The 22,252-nt window shown below is 35.6% G+C and overlaps 1 protein-coding gene across 3 annotated transcripts in view; it reads left to right on the plus strand.

Moving 5' to 3' along the window:
- Window positions 1–22,252, plus strand: part of Tenm1 (teneurin transmembrane protein 1) — a 559,933-nt gene that overhangs the window by 299,723 nt on the left and 237,958 nt on the right. For all 3 annotated transcript variants that reach the window (XM_028753445.1, XM_028754767.1, XM_028754112.1), the window contains exons 9-11: window positions 894–995; window positions 3,461–3,655; window positions 6,862–7,062. In XM_028753445.1, coding sequence (XP_028609278.1) covers window positions 894–995; window positions 3,461–3,655; window positions 6,862–7,062 — 498 coding nt within the window. The remainder of the gene's footprint in view (window positions 1–893; window positions 996–3,460; window positions 3,656–6,861; window positions 7,063–22,252) is intronic.

Below are 22,252 nucleotides of genomic sequence, written 5' to 3' on the forward strand. Positions count from 1 at the left end.
CCAACAAACACACAGAGACATACCATACCAAGACTGACACATTGAGCACCTGACCCTTTATAGACCTATTATTATTATACTCAATCATTATTATACTCAAATAGAATTACTAACTATAAAATTAATGTTATCTTTCAAGACTGACATTTCTAAATCAGTTGTTTTTTCAGAAAAGTTAAATAAAGTTTTCGAGGTTATTTTCTGCACAACTTTATGGGTACCTTCAAAGCCATTCTGCATTCCCGTGAAAACTATTTTGTAAGAATGGATTTAAATGAAATCAGTGGCAGGGAACTGGCATTTACAGTCAAGAAGGCATTTCTCAACAAAATACTTAGGTTCTAATGCTTTTAGTGGTGGTGAGTTTAATATGAACACTTACTTTAAAAGCATTCCATTGTCACTTATTAATGAAAATAAACTACTGATTATCATATTTAACCTGTCAAGATAGTATATTAAATAGTCCATGTTTTAGAGAAGAAACTTTATTTGCTATAATATAAACATGAAAAATAAATATAATCTTTGTCTTCTTGGTTACATTTTAAAATCTGCTTTGCTTTTAAGAAATGTCTTATAATTCTCATACCATTTTAGCTTTATTACAAATGCCTTTAAGAATACAATTTATGTGGACCCTTTACCCACTTTAGAGGCAAGTTGGTTTTTGTCCTTCTCTTCAAAGTCAATTCACAAAATTGAGAACCACGTTGAATAATCCACTGTATATGATATCATGCAGAAGTCTTTGCCAACTAATTTTGAGCAGTAAAAGCTTTGCAGGTAGCAGAAGACAAGATTATTATAGACAAGGAATTTCTGAAACTTTTTAAACAACATGGCTCTTGCCTGGACATAGGTTCAATTTTTCTCTTCTTTTCTATTAACAGAAATAATGGATGACTGTTCAACCAATTGTAATGGAAATGGAGAGTGTATCTCTGGACATTGTCATTGTTTCCCAGGATTCCTTGGACCTGACTGTGCTAGAGGTAATGTTGTTCTATGATTCTGATTGTTTTAGAGAAGTGGTTCTCAACTTTCCTAATGCTGTGACCCTTTAATACAGGTTCTCATGTTGTGGTGAACTCCAACCATAGAATTATTTCACTGCTACTTCATAAGTATAACTTCGTTACTTCTGTGAATCATAATGTAAATATCTGTATTTTCCAGTGGTCTAAGGCCATCCCTGTGAAACGGTCATTTGATTCCCAAAGGAGTCATGAGCCACAGGCTGAGAACCTAGAGAAATGTCATTGGGAAACTCAACATGATCAGCAACAGTGGTGATAGAAACAATAGTTCTATCAGCAATGCCAGCAGTGCTTGCCAACAATTGTTACCCAAATCTGAGCACTTCATATGCCAGCTGTATTCTAAACACTTCTTATTGCTTCTTTTAATTCCTCCTTCCTACAGTGAATTAGGTCTGCTATTACCTCTACTTTGCGAGCAAAAAAGAACTTCAAAGTGAATGGCTAAGAAAATATAATGCCAACTGAGATTTGAACCTATATCATCTGAGCCAACTACCAACAAACTACTTATATTTCTTGTACAAAGTAATTCATAGCAGTGTGAGTTTAAAAGAAGGCCAAGTTAGGATTTGGAAATACCATCATGTAAAGAAATTTTAATCCATCAACATGCCTGCTCTGGCAATAGATCATATCCAAAGTCCTTCTATGTCTGTGTGATCTGGCTTGAATACAGACATGCTCTTAGTACACATCTTTAATCCCAAACAACGAAGATAAAGTTAGTTTGTAGAAGGAAGCTGTCATGTTTGAAAGTGACTTCTAATTGAGGAGCAGACAAAGTGATGAATCTGAGAAAGATTTGACAGGATGAGTCAGAGACAGGACATGTCTAACTCTCATGAGGACAGGATAATTCAAGGCAGTGTACCGTATAGACCATGACATGTTTCAAGGCACAGGCCAAGAAGATTTTGTACTTTTCCACCACCTGGCCCCTCTTACCCCCTCCCCTTGTAAAACATGCTATAAAAAAGCATTTCATGTTCAAAAATAAATAAATTATTTATAAAAAAATAAATAAATTAAAAAAAAAGAGCAGGGCAAAGTGAGTCAGACAAGGAGGACAGTTCGGTGAGTGCAGTTCAGTTGTCTTCAGTTCAGTGAGTGTAGTTCAGCTGAGTTCAGTTCAGTGCATTTCAGTACAGTTCAGTTGAAGGCAGTTGAGTACAGTTGAGTTCATGCAATTCCATTCTGTTTAGTTCAGTTCATGCAGTCAGTATAGTCAATGTAGTCAGTGCAGTCCAGTTTGTGGAATTCAGAGGCAGCAATTCAGTGAGAAGCCAGTTTGAATCTATCAGCTTGGAGAGGAGTTTTGAGCTAGAACAGCTGAGTTGAACAAGCCAGCCAGAGTTCAGAAAGAACTAAAGAGGGTGAGCTTATCGAGCTGTAAGACTCTAAAATGACAATTACATCTGGCAAATTCCACCATCATAACTGGACGTGGTAATGAATCACTAAATGGATATGAAGTTTAGAAAGTAAGAAATTGAAATTCAAAAGTTAAACTTGGTAATCTTTATTGCTTCATACACTTGCACATAGTTTAATTAATTGTTGAAAAGCTCTAGATAAATTGGACCATGTTTTCCTCTAGAATTGGAGTTATGATTTTCCAGATGCTTCCTGTTCATTTTCAATGTAGTCTTAAAGTTTCTAGTGGGCTAGGTTAATCTTTGGTTTCTTAGGAGAAAAAAATTACTCTGTTCATTTATATTAAATTTCATTCTGCAGAGAATTTTAAAGCAGTTGGTAGGTTTCTTGTACCATAGCAGATCTTGTGAAATGAAGAATATGTGTGTGTGTTTGTGTGTCTGTGTGTGTGTGTGTGTGTGTGAAACAGAAGATGTGGGTACGACCCTCAAAAACCTCATAGATTTAAAATGAACACACATAATAACAAAACAGAGTAGGTATTCTAGTAAAAACCTATAGAAGGTAATATTCACTGCAAATCTATTTGTATAGACTTAACAAAACCTTTTTCATATGAATAATATCCTGTTTATTAGATTTTAATGTATACTTTGCTCTCTCTCTCTCTCTCTCTCTCTGTGTGTGTGTGTGTGTGTGTGTGTGTGTGTATTTGAGGAAATAGAAACCATTGAAGAGACAAAACACTTAGCAAAACTTAGTAGCAGTGATAATAGTAACAGTGATAATAATTTGATATTGTGATATGATCAAAATTCTCCACATAGGAAATATTCATAATTTATCTTTACCCAAGTTCTGTAAGAGGTAAATTCTATCTGTAATCATGATCATAGGCCTATTTAATAAAGAGTAAGAGAAACAAAAAATAAGACAAAACTATTACTTTTGCCAGAAATAATATACTAGAATCAATATAGAATTATTCTTGAAGATTTTCAAAAGGATTATAAAAACATTACAACTTATTTGTCAACCTTTAGATTCATGCCCTGTGCTGTGTGGAGGAAATGGAGAATATGAAAAAGGCCACTGTGTCTGCAGGAATGGCTGGAAAGGGCCTGAGTGTGATGTTCCAGAAGAACAGTGCATTGACCCAACCTGCTTTGGCCATGGTACCTGCATCATGGGAGTTTGCATCTGTGTTCCAGGATACAAAGGAGAAATTTGTGAGGAAGGTCAGAGTCCCATTTAAATATATTGCTTCAGGCTTTTCTCTCATTGAATTTTCCATACTTTCATTCTATAACACTAGTAGAAAAACAAGCAACCTTTGCAAATAATGGATGTACAACATGTTCTTGGTACAAAGAGCAAAGGTTTGAGGTCAGGGAAGCTCATGTCTCTTCTGAAAGCCTTATGGATTACATGACACTGTTTCTATGACACCTGAAAAGCAGTAATGCAGAAGTAATATCTTTTAATTTCTAATACTGTTTTATAACTTGATAATTTTCAGCTTGATGATTTTAGGTGTTAATCATATGTTTTGATTATTCCAGAGTCCTTTATGCTGTATAATGAAGCCTTACATTTAAGAATGCAATAAAAAATAATGATATAGACGTACTTGGAGACATTTTGCAAATATTTTCCTGCAGAGTGATTTGTAATTACCACTATTACTTTTGCTTTATATTATTTATTTATTCTTACATGCCTCATGATGAAACTTGACCTCCTTCCCTAAAAAATAAAAATCAGACTTACGAGTATTGAGTTTCAAAGCAGAGGCTTTGTATTAAATTCACCCCAAAGGAGTTTTTAGAAAAAATATTTTTAAACTGGCTATAGTTTTATCATTTAAACAGACATATTGGAAAATAAGTTTACTAGTAATCAGACCATTTTCATGCCACATTCCTCAAATAAGACTGATTTCAGAAATAATATGAAACCATTACCATAGGAGATGGTCTCATCACAACTGTTGTTCAGGAAAGGGGCTGCTGAAAATGCACTGTAATTGCTTTTCAAAGATCACTCATTAAGACTATTACACAGCATTCTAAAGGGTTTAATCTCATTCCACTCCATGAACAAGCAGGATTTTAGCTTTCCACCTCCTATTAGTGACAGTAGAATACGGGTGTAAAAACTATTTGTTCCGGTGAATTCCACTGGGTCTGTATAGGTACTGGAGTTCCTATGATATCTTAAAAATATTTTTATATAATCATATAATGATCAAAAACTATCATTATGTGTAAGTATAAGTGCAGATACTCTATAGACACAGACACAGTTATCAATGAGTGATATCTATCACATCTACAGTTTGCCATGAAAATCATGTAACCTAATTCATTAGACTCTGCTGATTTAAATTTCATAAGCAGATGAAAAAGGGATTTAACATAAATTAACCTTTTACTCGATCTCTAAGAAAATACGCAAAACAGCAAAAATAACAAGGAAGAATGCTCACCATATTTAATGGCATAGGATTTGCAAATACAATATAAAAATATTGTACCTCATTATCACATATGAAGAACTTATAAGCTATAACAGGCTATGGAAAGTTTGTTAACAGACAGATGATGTCATTGTTTTTATTGACTGACTTAGTTATCAATTTTTCAAGATAGAAAAGGCTCACATTGAAAATTCCTACTTCTAACTTCTCTTGAATACTAGAATGTCTGGGCCTACATCAGCTAGAGCCAAGATCCTTTTAAACAGAACACATGGTTTCACAGTTTGCTCCCAATCAGTAATATCCTTACAAATACCACATTTCCTCCACACCTGCCTTCTCTAGACAGTTGATTTCATTCTCCAATTTAAGTATGATTTTCATGATATAAACATCTTTATAACAAGAATTTCTAGTTCATGAAGAAAGAAGCTAATAATTACCCTTCAGAATGAGCTATGGAGAAACATCTCCATGGAAACCATGGAGAGCCATGCTTGGACCTTGGGTGGAAAAGAGCATTATGAGAGCGTTGAGATAGCTTGAAGTAGGATAATAAGAAACAGCTATTACATACATCATCATGGGAGCGGGGCCTACAAAGTAGAGAGACCCTTCACGGGAACCCTCTGACCAAAGACTTCTGACTTTTACAGCTCTCTAGAATATAGCAGGAAATTCTACCCCACAGAATTTAGTTGAGTCTAGCCTATGTGAGAAGAAGCATATAGAAGCCAAGTACTAAGTAGGACTTACAAAACAGTGGCAAGAGGAAGACCTGGAGTTGTTTCCTCCCCAACTTTGGCCAAGGTCTTCAAGTTCTAACTTTCAATTATAAAAGGTGGGAAACTAGACATACCAAACATGACTTAGATGAACTGAATGTAACACACATCTTAAGAAAATAAATTAAATGGCATTTGTTTATTATTTTATTATTCTTGTACATTGGCAGAACCAAATAGTGTCCTTCTAAAAACAGTCTATATCATGGACTTTAGAAATATATATTTGGATATTTTACTTCATGATAAACTCAATTATTAAACTATTGTTCTAATGATGTTAAGATCTTGGTCTAATTATGATAGCAATAATAGACTTTTTGTGGTAACAAGCCACACCCAAGGAGTAAGTCAGATTTGCCAATTCATGCAGGTTACATCAATGTATTCCCATTGCTTCAAATGTACTTCAAACCATAACCAACATTAAGACAAAGTATTATAATCTCATTTGTATAGAAAGAAAAAGAATGTGGAAATCAACCTTCCCATGTTACACAGAACAGTCAGTGGAAACACAAAACAATTTGCTATGAGGCAAAAATTTCTAGACTCAGAGGATCAGAGACAAATAGTAATAGGCTTATTTTAAGATGGCAAACATATGTCGAAGTGTTCTGGTAGAAGAAGAAGGCATAAAGAAAGTATGAAATACAATTAAAAATGTTGCATTGTTGGTACTTCTGAGGAATAAACGTGATATTATAATAACTGTGTAAATTATCTTATTTCATACAACAGCAGTCACCTCACCAAATAAGTTATCCAATTGAAAACTGTATTAAAAACTCCTAGATGCATTAAGTAAAACTTTGATTCTAATTTCAGAAAGGGTAAAGAATGACTTATCAAAAAACTCTCAGACATTTTTGAAAAGCTGGGAAATTCCTACTGAGGGTCCACACAGGTCCACCCACTCATTTGTGTGGGGAGTATCACTGACTGTTCAGAATTACATGCAGCATATGTGTGATTTTCTTCTTCCAAATTTAGGCTGCAACCTTTATCATATCCTACCATATTTTTAAGTGTTAATAATCTTCTGGTTTGAACACAATGTTTACATGAGTCATTTTATTGCCTAATTAAAGCAACATTAATGAGACAATACTAGGAAATAAATGTATCTTAGTTCCACCTCTTTTCTCTCAACCTCCACTGTTTTGTTTTTGATATTCAGAGGACTGCTTAGATCCAATGTGTTCCAGCCATGGCATCTGTGTCAAAGGAGAATGTCATTGTTCTACTGGCTGGGGTGGAGTCAACTGTGAAACTCCACTTCCTATATGTCAAGAGCAGTGCTCTGGGCATGGAACTTTTCTTCTGGACACTGGAGTTTGCAGCTGTGATCCCAAGTGGACAGGATCTGACTGCTCTACAGGTAGGTGGGGCTTTCTCTTTGTTTCTGTCTCTATCTCTGTCTCTCCCTCTCTCTCTCTCTCTGTCCGTCTGTCTCTCTGTCTCTCTGTCTCTCTTTCTCTCTCTCTCCCTCTACTCTCAAGTCTACCTAATCATTTCCTTAAGGTACTACATTGTAAAATCTGGAGCGTATAACTTCATTAATCACAATAAGTTTCCTGGCATTTCCTAGGTCAGTATTTTACTGCCATTTACTTTTATAGTTTTTGCAATATGTTTCTCTGTGATAGGTGTATGTGGTTTACCTTTTGTTCTCTGTTTCTTCTACTTTAGTTACTTCAATATTCTTCAAATTTCCTACAGTCTATTCTTGGCAGATTCTTTCAAATCTCTATCACTACAAACTTGAATAGTCAATGCATTCATTGAGTAATTCATCACATAAAAACATAACAACCACAGTATTCTACCATATTTAATGTATTGCCATATTGTCTCCAATTATTATTTCTAAAACATTGTTTCTTTTCCCCATTCTTTAACCTAACATCTTCCACACTTCTCTTCTGTCTACACATAAGTTCCTTATTAAAGCATCACCACAAACTATTAAAACTACCTGCCATCTACTTCTGCTTAATGCTTAATGAGTGAATCCCTCCCCCTGATTATGTAATCTATAAGATCTGCTTATCCTAAGTATATTCAATGTCTACTCTTTTCCATGTATTTTGTTTATCACAAAAATGTTAATTAACTTTCAACCTAGAAAAATCCAACATACCCACCAAGACCAACTACAACTTTAGGCATTTTGTTAAACTTTTTCTGACTGGAACATTATGAATCCTGTGAAATTCATTCCATATGTGTTGCTAGAGAGCACAGAAGCCAGTTTGATTTAGGTATTTGTATACATGGCTTGTTTTTTTCCTTTTGAATTGCAAATATTGAAAAGAATAGGTCATTCTTTATACTTTTGTGCCTTCAGAGTATATTTTTACTAAATGAATAGAATTGACCAATGAGTATTCTTTTGAAGCTTCTGCCTATGAATTTTGTGGAGGGCTTAAAATGACATATGTTAAGCAGAAAATTTCAGCGCACTGTGGGATTTTGTTACCAGTGAATTAGTATGTGAACCGAAGTCTGTGATTCCACCCTAATAAAACAGAAGGATCCCTCTGTTAAGATACATAATTGTAACATAACTCTTAACCACAATTATAAGCATACATAACTCACACTGAAATAATATGGGAAATATGAATGAATTTTGAATTGTCAGAATATGAGAGATATGTATGGTGATATATCCTATAACATCAGAATTTAGAAGTCTGAGAAATGTGGGTCCTAATTTCCAGGCCAGCATGGACTACACAGTGACATCTAGGCTAATTTGGCTCTAAAATGAGACCCTATCTCTAAAAATGGGAAATAAAGATTAAAATTATAAAGGTTATTTAATTGTCATTAAATGTAATACTTAAAATTCATTCATTTATAGATGTACATTATATACATTAGCATCTATGTTCATGATGCTTGGAGCCAGTAGTATAGAGGTACTCAAAAGTGTGTAATCTTTGCAGAAGTGAATATTATAGTCTAGTTGGAAAGACACATTTACCAAGTTAGAAAAGAATTATGAAATTCAAGTGACTAGACCTATGAAGATGTATCATAAGAATCAAGCCTGATTATTAACTGGTTTTCATCATATTACTGAAAACCTTTCATAATTTCATATGTCAGCTATAGTATTATTGGATGCCAGTACTCTTATTGTTGAAATGCATAATGATGACTTATTGTCTCCTGAGTGTTGCACATATATCAATTCACTACAAGTACAATTATTATGAATACTTTAAAGCTGAAGAAACTGAGGCACAGAGATAGGCCATAGCTTTTTCAAAGCACCAATATAACTCATTGTCTTAGTCAGGGTTTCTATTTCGGCACAAACATCTTGACCAAGAAGCAAGCTAGGGAAGAAAGAGTTTATTCAGCTTACACTTCCACATTGCTGTTCATCACCAAAGGAAGTCAGGACGGGAACTCACACAGGTCAGGAAGCAGGAGGTGATACAGAGGCAATGCAGGGATGTTACTTACTGCCTCTCTTCCCCTGGCTTGCTCAGCTTATTTTCTTACAGGACCCAAGACTACCAGCCCAGGGATGGCACCACCCACAATGGGCCTTGATCACTAATTGGGGAAATGCCTTACAGCTGGATCTCACTGAGGCACTTCCTCAAGGGAGGCTCCTTTCTTGGTGATAACTCCAGCTTGTGTCAAGTTGACACACAAAACCAGCCAGGACGCCCATGTTGAGCCAGAACTTTGACCTTGCCTACTTCATGCATTTAATAACATCCATCTAAGAGTCATTTACCTACTTTATTATATACAAAAAGGTGTTATTATGGGACCATGTCCAGGGCCATGAGGCACAGAGTATGAGAGAAAGCAATATTATTTCTCTGAGATGAAAGAAGACATTGAGGAAAGCCTCACACTTGAATTTATGCAAAAAAAAAAGTTGGTGAATGTTTATTGGCTGGATAAGAAAGGAAAAATCACTGAAGGGGGGCAGTCCGGAGACCATTCCACCTGGGTATCCATCCCATGTGCAGTCACCAAAGGTAGATGCTGATGTGGATGTCAGGAAGTGCATGCTGACAGGAGCCTGATATAGCTGTCTCCTTAGAGGTCTACCAGAGCCTGAAATATACAGAGGAGGGTGCTCACAGCTAACCATGGAACTGATCAAGGGGTTCCCAATGGAGGTGTTAGGGAGAAGACTGAAGGAGCTGAAAGGGTTTGCGGCCCCATAGGGAGAGCAACAATACCAACCAACCAGAGCTCCCAGAGTCTGAACCACCAGCCTGCAAGAAAATAGGGAGGGACCCATGGCTTCAGCTGTATATGTAGGGGAGGATAGCCTTGTTGGGCATAGGTGGGAGAGGAGATCCTTGGTCCCATGAAGGCTGGACACTGAGTGTGGGGAAATTCGAGGGTGGTGAGGTGGGAGTGGGGGGGGTAGGTGGGGGCATATTTTCATAGAAGCAGGAGGAAGGGGGATGGGATAGGGGATTCCTGGGTGGGGGTGGGGAGAAATGGAGTAAGGAGATAACATCTGACATGTAAATAAAATATCCAATAAAAAATAAAAATTAAAAAAAAGAAAGAAAAAACCAGGCAGAGGGAGCAGGATTAAAAAGAAAGACACAAATCTAGATGACACATCTGGGTGATTAAAAGTCATTAGATTAGTTGTAGCCCAGGAGTGCTAAAGGAGATAAAAGTGTCACCCAATGCAAGAGCATTGGGTCAGAACATAGAGACTTTTATTGACACTCTATGCTCAAGAATTTGCATTTCCTCATAATGCAATAGGAGTGCACTGAGTAGTTTGAAAGAAACTACAATTTAAATTTTACCACTCTGACAAACACTGAAAATATTAATTCATAAAGGATGGCACAGGGAAGGAAGCAAGTGGCAGTTGAGTGTGGAGACTGAGAGAGACGGAAGCCTGGTCTAACCAGTTCAGGTCAGTGTATAAAAGGAAGACATACCACCAGCTGATGGGGGAGCGGAAAGCACATGGGCGGAAATGCAGGTTTCATGTAGAGGGACCAGACATCGTGCTTGATTGTGTGTGCATGCTGGAGATGTTTGCATAAGGCATAAGTACACATGCCAAGCAAAGGGTTGAGATTCAAGGATGGAATATAAAAGATTCAATTCTGTTATACAGCTCTGTCAACATTCAGTATGGATGGGGAAGGTCCATGGATTATTGGGAGAGTCATTTTCCTCAGTGGTGTAGCCACTGATAAGATGTTCTTACTCAAGCAAATAACTGTCCAACCCAGAACTAGACAAGAAACTCTAATTAAGCTGAGTGAAAGTATACTTTCATCTGAAAGAAAGTATGACCTGCATTTGTTGAAAAGAAAGGTTCTAGAAAAAGAGGGAAACTGATGAGAAATAGTAATAGGTTTTAAAATTGACTAAAAGTACATATATATATATATATGTGTGTGTGTGTGTGTGTGTGTATGTGTGTGTGTGTGTGTGTGTATGTATATATGCAAAACTGTTAAACAATAAAAAATATAAATACATCTTAAACTTGTGGTGAATTGTCTGTGCATTTTTCAGTAGACCAAAGAGAGCACAAGATTGCCTAGAAAGAATATAGAAAATGGTGATCAAGTAAGAACTCCATGGAACATCAATAGGTCTTTACCATATTAGGATCCCTAAATTCAGGTTAACACTTGACTCCTAGAATTGAGGATGTGGCTCAGTAGCAAAGGCTCTGGATTCAATGCCCAGAAATGCAAAGAATTCAACAAGAAAGGACAAAAAGCACTTGTTTGTTTATATACAGCCAGCTTACATGTATTGAGAATAAAGTGTGATTCTGTATCAAATCTTTGCTACCTCAGATCTCAAATATCCCATACATGTTCTTGGTGCCTTAGAATTAGATAAAGTTCCTCTTAATGTATCACTTATCAGTAGCATGAATTCAAATGTTTCTATTTCAAATGAGAAGTATAGTTTCTCTTTCCAGTGTTACCTGCTGTATTAGCTACTTTTCTGTTACTGTGATAAACACCATGAGTCAATTTAAGAAAGGGCAGTTTATTTTGTCTTATGATTTCAGGGGAATAAGAGTTTGGATGATAGTAAAGGTACACAACGTGCTGTATTGTCCAGCAGGAACGTGATGCTAGGACCTCAAATCTTGAATCACAGCAGAAGGCAGAGAGTGCAAACTGGAAGGAAGTAGGCAAAATTCTACTCTCAAAACCTGCTTCTAGTGACATGCTGCCTTCAGCCAAGATATTATTCCCAAAACTTCCCCCAGACCGCCATCTACTGTGGACCAGTGTTCATATGCCCAAACTACGGGGGCACAATTGTTATCCTAACTGGTATGCCTGTATTTCCTAATATGCAATGCCATGTACCAGTCTTATAGGCTAGAAAGAAAATTACATGAGAGAAAAGGCCTGTTACAAAGGGGACTTAAGGAAAGATGGCTGACATTTTGAGATTACAGTCCATCATTGTAGAGAAGTCTTGGTAGCAGGAATATATGAAGAGTCAGAAGGCAAGAGTGGCAGGAACGCTGAAATTCAGCTAACCTCCTTTTTATTTAGTTTAGGATCCCAGCCAGTAGTAACATGGTGCCATCCTGCACATTCAGAGTCATTCTTCCCTGTTCAGCTTAATCTTTCTCTAGAATCACCATTGTAGACACAGCCAGAGGTATTTCCCTGGTAAATCTAAATCTAAGCCAGTTGATGACAAAGATTTCCCTGGTAAATCTAAATCCAAGCCAGTTGATGACAAAGATTAACCATTACAAAGGTATTTAAGGAAGGTAGTATTCTGACCACATCTGCATTTTAAAGAGATCTTTCTGGAAAACATTTGAAAAACTAATTTAAAATTAAATTCATGTAATGAAGAAATCTAAAGATATATGAAATACAGTAGACATTTGTGATACAAGTTATGAAACAGGACTTGATAACCACATGAGGTACCCCATGCTATAACCTGCTGAGAGTATAGAGGAGTGGCATAAAGCCAAGAGAAATCTGGACTGTGTAGTGTAGTTCAAAACCAGCTAGTACTATTTTGTGAGACCCTGACTCAAAAATAATAGGACTTTAAAACTACATGGGTCTAAATGAAGACTGGGATTTTATTAATAGTGATTTGAATATTAACTTGCTGCATAAATGGTAGAAATACTCAATGAGATTAGTTACACCTATCAAAGAATTTTTTATTAACTACCTATTCAGTGTTGTTTGCTATGGTCTTGGGATATGTCATCAAGGTAATAAAGATTCCTGCACTGCCATCAGCAATTGTGAGATAGATGATAAATAATATAAAATACATGGGAATATTTTTTTCAGCATGAGGAAACAGCGACATTAAGTAACTGACCCAAGGTCATAGTCCTGGTGAGTTGCAAACCTATGTGTAGAAATCAGAACTGCTAATATCATGCTAATATTGTGTTTTTATTTTCAGCATTATACCACCATACCCCTACTGAAATAAGACAGGAGTTAGACATAGAATACTCACATGAATAAATTCTCTTTTTGAAAAACAAATGAAAACATTAAACACCAAGTGTGTGAATGGAATATTTTTGTCCAGAAAACCTGCACCAAAGTCACATTCATTCAGTTCAGGCCCAATAACCACACCTCACTGGAAAAATGTCTTATTCACACAAGCACAAGGGTGAATAGATATGATCCTAAATCCAATAGCCTCTCAAGCAAAAGCTCTCTAATAAACCTCCCAAATTGAAAAATAGGGAAAGGAAATGCTTTCCAAATCTCCAGTGTCATGGTAAGAATAGTCCTTCTGTGATTTTTAAGCTCTATAAAGGTTGTTCCCAAAGAGCATATTTAACCATGGAGATGATCTCACTATGCAGACTCTTAATTGAGTGTTCTCAGTACAGGAAGCAATTTAGCATCTGATTCTGATAATGGATTGTGTCATTTCAAAGGTGGATATGCTCTTTGCCATTGATCATCTTCCTCCTCCAAGTACATGAAGCTGCTAAGCTGTTGGCATGTTAACTATGCTGCTTTGATATCAAGGGGACTGCAGAAAATCATTTGCTGATTATTTTTAGTCTGTTTTCCAACCTACAGTATTGTTTGCAGCCTTAAATTGATACTTGACATAAACTTCTTTAGCCTGATAGTTTCATGACACCTCACAAAGGTTAACTCATTAGTCTTTAAAATACCTCAAGAGGAATGTAATAGAAGCTTGTTATATCATGGGTTAGATTTGGATATACCACAGGTCAAGTTGTGCTCTCTTAAAACATAACTCCTTGCTGTAAAATCTCAGTAATACATTTAGCCTGTTGTAAGGGTATTGGCCCTGGCCTCTGAGATCAGCATTGTAAAATGTGCCTACTATATTTCTTTGGTAAGATCTGACTTCTCCTGGACACAGTCTCTTAGGGGAGCATAAAAGTAGAATAAAGAGTTCTGTATCTCTTTTTTCTCATGAAATTGATCTGAGCCACTCTGTCATTCCTCACAAAGAATAGATAATACAACTCATGGAAGTAAGCATTTATATGAAGAGGGCAACTCTTGCCCTTGCTCTGCTACAATCACCCTTATAATAGGTGTGTCTTAGAAGTAGATTAACCAGCTAGAAATGTACAGAGTTATAACGACTAAAGTGATTCTGAATATGCTATTTGTTATACATCGGAGACATTTGAAGGATTTTCATCATATGTCTCATCCAAAGAGGGTATTAGATACTAAAGATCTCAGAAGAGTTTGTTTTGAAAATATTTGTTTTTAAGCTATCCTTTGACATTTGCCCCTATTTCCATTAGAAAGATAGCAGGAGTGATGTAGTTGTAAATGTAGGTGTCTGCATGTATGAGTATATTCACAGAATGGTGACTTTGAGTAATATACTTAATTTAGTTGTGCCTCAGATGCATCATGTATGGAATGGTAGATTAGACAAAAAACCCTTGAGGTCGTTTCTAATACTGAAATCTATGATTCTTGATCCTGAATATTAGACTATTGACATCAATTATTAATGGTTTGTGGATATAGTCCATTAACTCTCCTAACTCTCAAAATGTTTGTGGTGAGATTATATTAAGTGAAAATAGTTCTCATTATAAGAACAGACTCATAAGTTGACATATAGAACATGTTTTTAAGCTTTTAAATCTGCAGAAGAAAATGCACACTCATGGAAACGTGTATATATGTACATATATATTATTTTCATTATAACAATGTTTCACTATGTTTATAAGTGTTCTCTAATGGATAGTGATATGCATCTACTAATAAAAAAGATAATTAGCAGAGAACGTCATAAGGGATTCATATAATAATTGTTGCTAAGGAAACTTTCCTTGATTATGCAAGAAACATATGCTTCGAAACATTGTCAGTTTCTTCTTTTACTGAAAATGTCAATGATAAAATGATTTCATCTGACTATCTCTAGGACATACAACACATCACTTCCTGCAATTTCTAAGAATTGATTAGACCTTTAAAAGTGAGTCATGCATACACAGAATTTTCTTCTAATATTATAGCTACAGTGGGGTCATAGCTATTATTTGACAAGGAAGCTTTATTAAAAATGTAATGCACATTCTATGAGGATGACTTATAACCATTCATCATGCTGCTAAAGAGAAAAATCTATTCACATATTAGGTAACTAGGATATAGTTTCTTCAGTAAAAAGAAATTAGTAAAGTAAGCAGAAGAGAAAGATAGGATTGCAAATACTTTTCTCTCTGCAGTTGTAGACACTCCTTGATTTCTTAGGAATGGTGATAATGTCTCATAAAAGGAAAAATGAACTTCACTAGGGAGCAGTAGTATTAATGTATCCTAATTTTACAGATGTAAAAACTCAGTTAATGGCAAAGAGTCACTGAAGCATAATGTTTGAAATGATGGGCATGGTGTGTTAACAGTAAAAAAGCAAAAAAAGCTTCTGTTTAATTCATGCCAGCTTATATATTTTAGTCTGATGCTCAAGGTATAACACCTATGCTGAAATACATTTTAACTCACTTTTAAATTCACTAAAACTAAAAGACAGACTTGGAGGTGATTCTGATATGATTAGTTAGAATTTTTAAAAGCATGCACTTGCAACACTGTTGCATTAACTGAAGTTAGGTCCAAACGTTTACAATAGATTGTTGAAATAACTGAAGTACCTTGGTGACACTAGAAATGCAAATGAAAAGCATCCTTAAAAGCATCCTAAAGCCAAATTAAGTGTGTGAAACTGCATATGCAGAAATATCTTTGGGAGGTAGATATGAAATGGGAAAAAATCGCACCATTGTAATGATTTCCTAGCAACACATCCTACTCAGACATGGTTTGTCACCCCCAAGCCTTTTTTTTTTTTTGCTCAAGTGAAAATAGAAACTGAACCCAAATATATTCTTCAATTTTTAAATTTTCTTATTTATATAGAAGGTCCTATAAGTACACCCTAATTTTCTATATAAATGTGTAACTGTACATTAAATATTTGATATTTTCAAAGCACACTTTTTTCTCATTTTGTTCTCTGAGACAATAAAAAAGCACACCTGTTATGCCATCATTAGCAGGCAGCAATGCAAAAATACAGTGAAACTTTGACAATTTGACAAGTCTAAAGTGAGAGGCAAATTTCCAGAGGCCTCTGTAAATCTGAGATAAGTCTACTATTTTAGGACATTATAACTTCGAATTTATTTGGAAACCCAGGGACTCATATCATTTGTGAAGCAGGGAAATCAAGTTACACATGAGTGCAAGCATGGACACTTCCTGATCTAGCTGAAGTATAGTATAAGGAATTTATTGGGATAGACTGACAGGAGCATCAAAAGCAAACAAGCATAATTTGATTTTCACTGCTGGATGCATTCTTCTCATTTACTCAATTATTCTGAATTTTGGACTCATTTACTATTTGCCATGTGTTTAGTTTCATATTTAACTACATGAAATAAAAATAGACCTGGGAAAATATATACAAAGGTTTGTCTAGTCTTGTGTGTAAGATCCTATGAAGAAAGCAGTCACTTGGCACCCACCTTCATAGTTCACCCTGTAGTCCTACTTACTAGTCTTCTGACAGAGAAGATAGAAAAGTTTGATAGCAAGATAGCTAAGAGAGAGAGAAAAAAATATGATTCAACTGGATAAAATCAACCAAGTGAACTTGGAGGTAGAGAAGAATACATTATCCCAATCCTGCACATAAAAATCAGTTGATTTGAGATGGAAATGTGTATTCCAGACATCCTAGTTTGCTTTCTAGTGATGTGATAAACAGTATCACTAAAGCTACTTAGAGGAGAAATGCTTATGATTCTCTGTCATATTCTATCATATAGGAAAGATAGGGCAGGAACTCAAGGCAGGAATCTATTGACAGGAACTAAAACAGAGGTCATGGAGGAGTTCTGGTTACTACCTTGCTTTTATGACTCCCTCAGCTTACATTTTTATACAACCCATGACTACCTACCCAGGAATGGCACCATTCACAGTTGTCTAGTCCCTCTTATACTTATACTGATCAATAATTAAGAAAATGTCCCCATAGACTTGCCTATAAGCCAATGTGATGAATATTTTTTCAATTCACATTTCTTCTTTTTGTATGACTTTAGCTTGAGTCAAGTTGACAAAAACTAACTATGAATACCCACTAAATGTTCGTATAATTGTAGTATCCTACATTTATGGGACCATTTTCTTCACTGCATCATATGACCACATTCATGTTATTCAAATGAAGATTACAGACTATACTTTAGTTACATCAAACATCTATAGGATGGCGCCAGAGATCTGATTTAAGTGCATATTCCTCTGACTCATTGGAGAAAATGACAAGAGGGTTTGAAAGTACCTATACATACAAATAACAAAATTAGAACTAGAAAATTATATTTATGTATTTGTGAATAGGTGTTACATATAGATAGATGATACATAGTTGATATTTTACATGTTTAAACACCAATCACAAGGAAGGAAGAGCTAACATGAAATGATATGGGCTTTTGAAACCACAAAATTTATCCCCCAGTGACACACTATCGCCAATAAGACCACATCTTTCCAAACAGTCCAACCAATTTCTGGCTAATATAAATAGAGCAACAATGAACATGATTGAGCAAGTGTTGCGGTAGTAGGCTGAAATATCCTTTGGGTATACATCCTGTGGTATGCTGGGGCATCTTTTGGATATATGCCCAAGAGTAGCATAGCTGGATCTTCAGTTAAATCTATTTCCAATTTTCTGAGGAACCTCTAGATTGGTTTTCAGAGTGGCTGTACCAATTCACAATCTCACCAACAGTGGAGGAATGTTCCTCTTTCTCCACATCCTCACCAGTGTCTGCTATCCCCTGAGCTTAGCCATTCTAACTGGTGTAAGGTGAAATCTCAGATTCTTTTTATTTGCATTTCCCGGATGTCTAAGGACTTTGAACATTTCTTTTAGGATATTTCTTTTTGCCTGTTGTAGGGTTATCTGGGTGGAGTCTCAGCCTGAAGGCACTATTCCCTTATTCCATTTCAAATCAGGCCTTTCTTTCAGTTTCTCATCCTTTAGAGCATAAGACTTATCTCTGGTATTAAATTTCCTGGTGGACTTTTTCTTCTCAGACAGTACAATTTTTATTTCTTTTTATCCTACTGTTGATTTTTCATTGTAGATTGCATAAGAGTGACCATTAATATTCACACAGAATCAATATTGTTAAGCTACCATGAAATCTACTTGGCCAAGGAAGTTACTCCAAAATTTTTCAATTTGGCATCTGAATGACTCCTTGGACAAGACCAAAAAGCAGCCACATTTATTGTCAAAATATCACAATAGTCTCTAACCGAATTATTAAAAATCTTCCCCTCTAAAAGCTCTTGAGCTGGGCCTCCATTGTCCACATTGTTTCAAGAACAACTGGCTTCCAAGCTCCTATCAGGATGGCCCATTAAATACCTCTGATAGCATCCAACTACTTTACTAGTACAAAATACTCAGATCTTCCATATTTCTCCAAAAGCAGCATGATCAGGCCTGTCAAATCAAAACCTCATTCCTGATAACCAACTTCTGCCTTAGTTACTTCCCTACTGCTGTGAAGAAACATTATAATGAAGGAACTTTATAATATAAACCACTTAATTGTGGTTCAATGGGTCAAAGTGCTGGAATCCATAACCATCATTCTGGGAAGCATGGCAGCAGGCAGGAAGGTTTGACATTGGAATAGTAGCTAAAAGCTTACATGGCTTGACAACAAAGATAAGGAACACAGAGCTAACTGGAAATGGCTTCTTAAACCTCAACCACTTCAAGTGATACAACTTCTATAACAAGGTCATATCTCCTAAACCTTCCCAAACAATCTTACCACCTGGAGACCAAGGATTTAAATATATGAACCTATAGGGACCATTCTGATTCAGAACACATAGTATGATTGCTTTTTCTTTTTCAAAATTTATTCTTGACAATTTCATATATGCACAAAGTCAAATATGATCATGCCCATATCTATTTGCCTACCAACTGTCTTCTGAGTCCCCACTGAAACATTTTACCTTCCAAATTCTCATCTTGGTATTCTTTTGTTTGTTTTGGGGGGCTTGTTAATTTGTTTGTTTGTTTGCTTGTTTTGTAATATCCCACTAAGTCTAATTATTACTACCAATTTGTGCATAGGTATGGAGCCATCCACTATAGCATAGGAATTCTACCAAAGAGTAATTCTCCCTTCCCCAGATGTTATCATCAGTCAGTGGCTCCTTAGTTATGGATGGAGGCTTCTCCCTTACCCATGCTGGAAATTTGGTTGGCTTCATCTTGTTCAGCTGTTGTATAGGTAACCATGACTTCTATGAGTTAGTGAATACAATGACCATGTCAAGTCCAAAAGATAGCATTTCACAGCACTCCTCTCCACCCTTTGGCTTTTCTACTTCCTCTAATGTGATGTTATCTGAAACTTGGTGAGGGTGACATGTAATATATTTGATTTATGACTGAGCACTCAATAGTTACTTATTGTCTGCTCTTTAACCAATTATGAATCTCTTTATTGACTTCTACCAGTTTTAAAAGAAGCTTCTTATACTAATCTTGAGAGCATCAGATGTCTATGGATAAAAACATAAATATGTAGAAGACAGCATGATCACATAACTATCTTGCAAAATAACAATACTGTCCTTTACCCTTAAGATGTATACCTCCCCATCTATGGGATTCCAGTCTTCTTTATAGTATCAGAAATTAATTCTCTTTTGTGAAGCAAGCATAAAATCCAATCAGAAAGTAGTTGGCCACCCAACAACAATCATATCATTACTGCACCAGTATATACATCTTTCCTGGAGAGTGGTTATTGTAGCAAATAAAGCTCAGTGTTAGGTAATATCATTGATTTCTTTCCTGCCCCACAAATGTCATAGCATCTTCAAGGATTATGAAATATAAACAATAGGGGCAAGTTTCTCAAGCAGTTTGAGACTAATTTCTCTTAAGTCCTACAATTAAAGTATATGGTGTTTTAACAGTAGTGTAGTCTGATAGATAAAGGTAGGTAGATAGGTGGATAGATGGATAGATAGATAGATAGATAGATAGATAGATAGATAGATAGATGATACGTATATACAAATATATATAAGGTGTGTATATGTATGTATTACATCTGGAGCATTTTCTCCATTTCACATGTAGATACTTGATATTACACAAACTGAGAGTTTAGATAAAAATATAGTCTCCACTCTGGATCATCATTGAACTTTAGGTCAATCAGTTCAGCAGATAATCACAAGTATCTTAATCAAGCAAGGCTTACTTACTAAAAGTCTTGGGTGCATTATCACTATGAAACCTAATTTGAAAATCTAAAAGCTGTCTTTTTAGACTAAATTCAGAATTTAATTCATTTTCAGTAATTAGCACGATTACACTCCAAGTTATTTTTTTAAAAAAGAGCTTATAAGTTTCCCTTAAATCAAGGAATTATTCTACTAATGTGTAAGTAAACATATTAGAGTTCAACAAACCTTGAAAAGCTCATTCCATGCTAGCAAAATGGTTCAGATAATGTGCATTAAAAAAAGAATTCTCAAAAGTATTGCTCCGAAGATAGTTTTGAAACCATAGCAGTCAAAATCAGTGAGGTTAACAGTGAAGTCAAGAGTAGGCAGCTTCAACAATCAAAGCAATCCTCCCACACTTCTCTGCTACATTCATTCAGATTTTAATTGAATTCTCCATGTCAGGCAATGAAATTTTCAACACCGTAAATATGATTGCCTATCTAACAGTCTTCTTTTTGTTCCTTTTTAATCATTATTTGATAAACTTATTAGTATAAGTGAGGATTAATAAGACTAAATGAGATTATACGCATTGCTTTGTAGTTTATAGAAGAGGAAACTGGGTAACCAAATGTTGAATGACTTTCATGTGGTCATACTTACTGGGCCCATATGTAATAAGATAACCAAGCCTTGTGATTTCTCATTTAAATATTGTATCTAAATAACATTCACAGAGCTTGTTTGAATTCACTAGGTGATATTCCATTTTCATTGTCAACACTTTCACTGAATCTCTAGGAAGCTGGCAGTGAATACACCGGGGGAAGTATCCTCCAAACTTTCTTTTTCCTAGAAAACAGAGTGTTGTGAAAATTGTCACGGTTTCAAGCAGAAAAATATTCAGACAGAAATAAAGTCAAATCTTGGGTCTTTTTCTCAGCTACTATGTGACCTTGAAGAGGTTTCCTGACACTCTGAGACTCTTATGTAGATTCCAGAATGGGGAAATAATTCCCAAGTTCCAGGGTAGTTGTAATGGTTAAATGACATTATATAAAAGCATCACCAAGGATAGTGCTTCTCATACAGAAGATACTAAATTATGATAACAAATGGTTGCTATTATTGTCATTATATTTCAATTCTCATTGTAAAGACATATTTCAGAGACAAATCTTTTATATGAAGGAGATAAATTAGTAGCTGTCTCAAAGAAATTCATTTTCAGACACTGTGAGCCTGAATTAATTTAAAAGAATATGAAAATTCTTTCTACTCCAAAGTCATTTCATTCTTTTGTCCTTACCCAGATGGTTTTGTTTCTTGTGTTTCCTGAACACAGATAGACGGTTTATTTGAAAAGGTGGCTAAAAAGTAGCTGTTCCATCTCCTCATTCCCTTTCTGTGAGCTCTGTTATTCATTGTAAAATATTGTTCAAAGGAAATTTATATTCCTTGTGTGTCGGCTAAGATTAGAGTTCAGCAACAGGAATTACCACTCTCCAGGAAAACAAAAGGTGGCTTAAACAAGACAGAAGTGTGATTTTTCTCTGAGGAAAAACAACAATAACAACAACAAAAAAACTATCTAGGGGCAGACAGCACAGAGGTTCTTGGAGATTATGAAAAAGAAAGCTGCTTTCATCTCACCACTCTTCCAATCCTACAAGGACTCTTATACTCACATTACACAATGGTAGCCAGTTCTCTAGCTAAAATGTCCTCATTTAAGATAAGAGATAGTGTGGCATGGGGTCCTTTTTACCTTCACTT

This window comes from Grammomys surdaster, unplaced genomic scaffold (assembly GCF_004785775.1).
Source record: "Grammomys surdaster isolate TR1022 unplaced genomic scaffold, NIH_TR_1.0 60, whole genome shotgun sequence".
NCBI lineage: Eukaryota > Metazoa > Chordata > Mammalia > Rodentia > Muridae > Grammomys > Grammomys surdaster.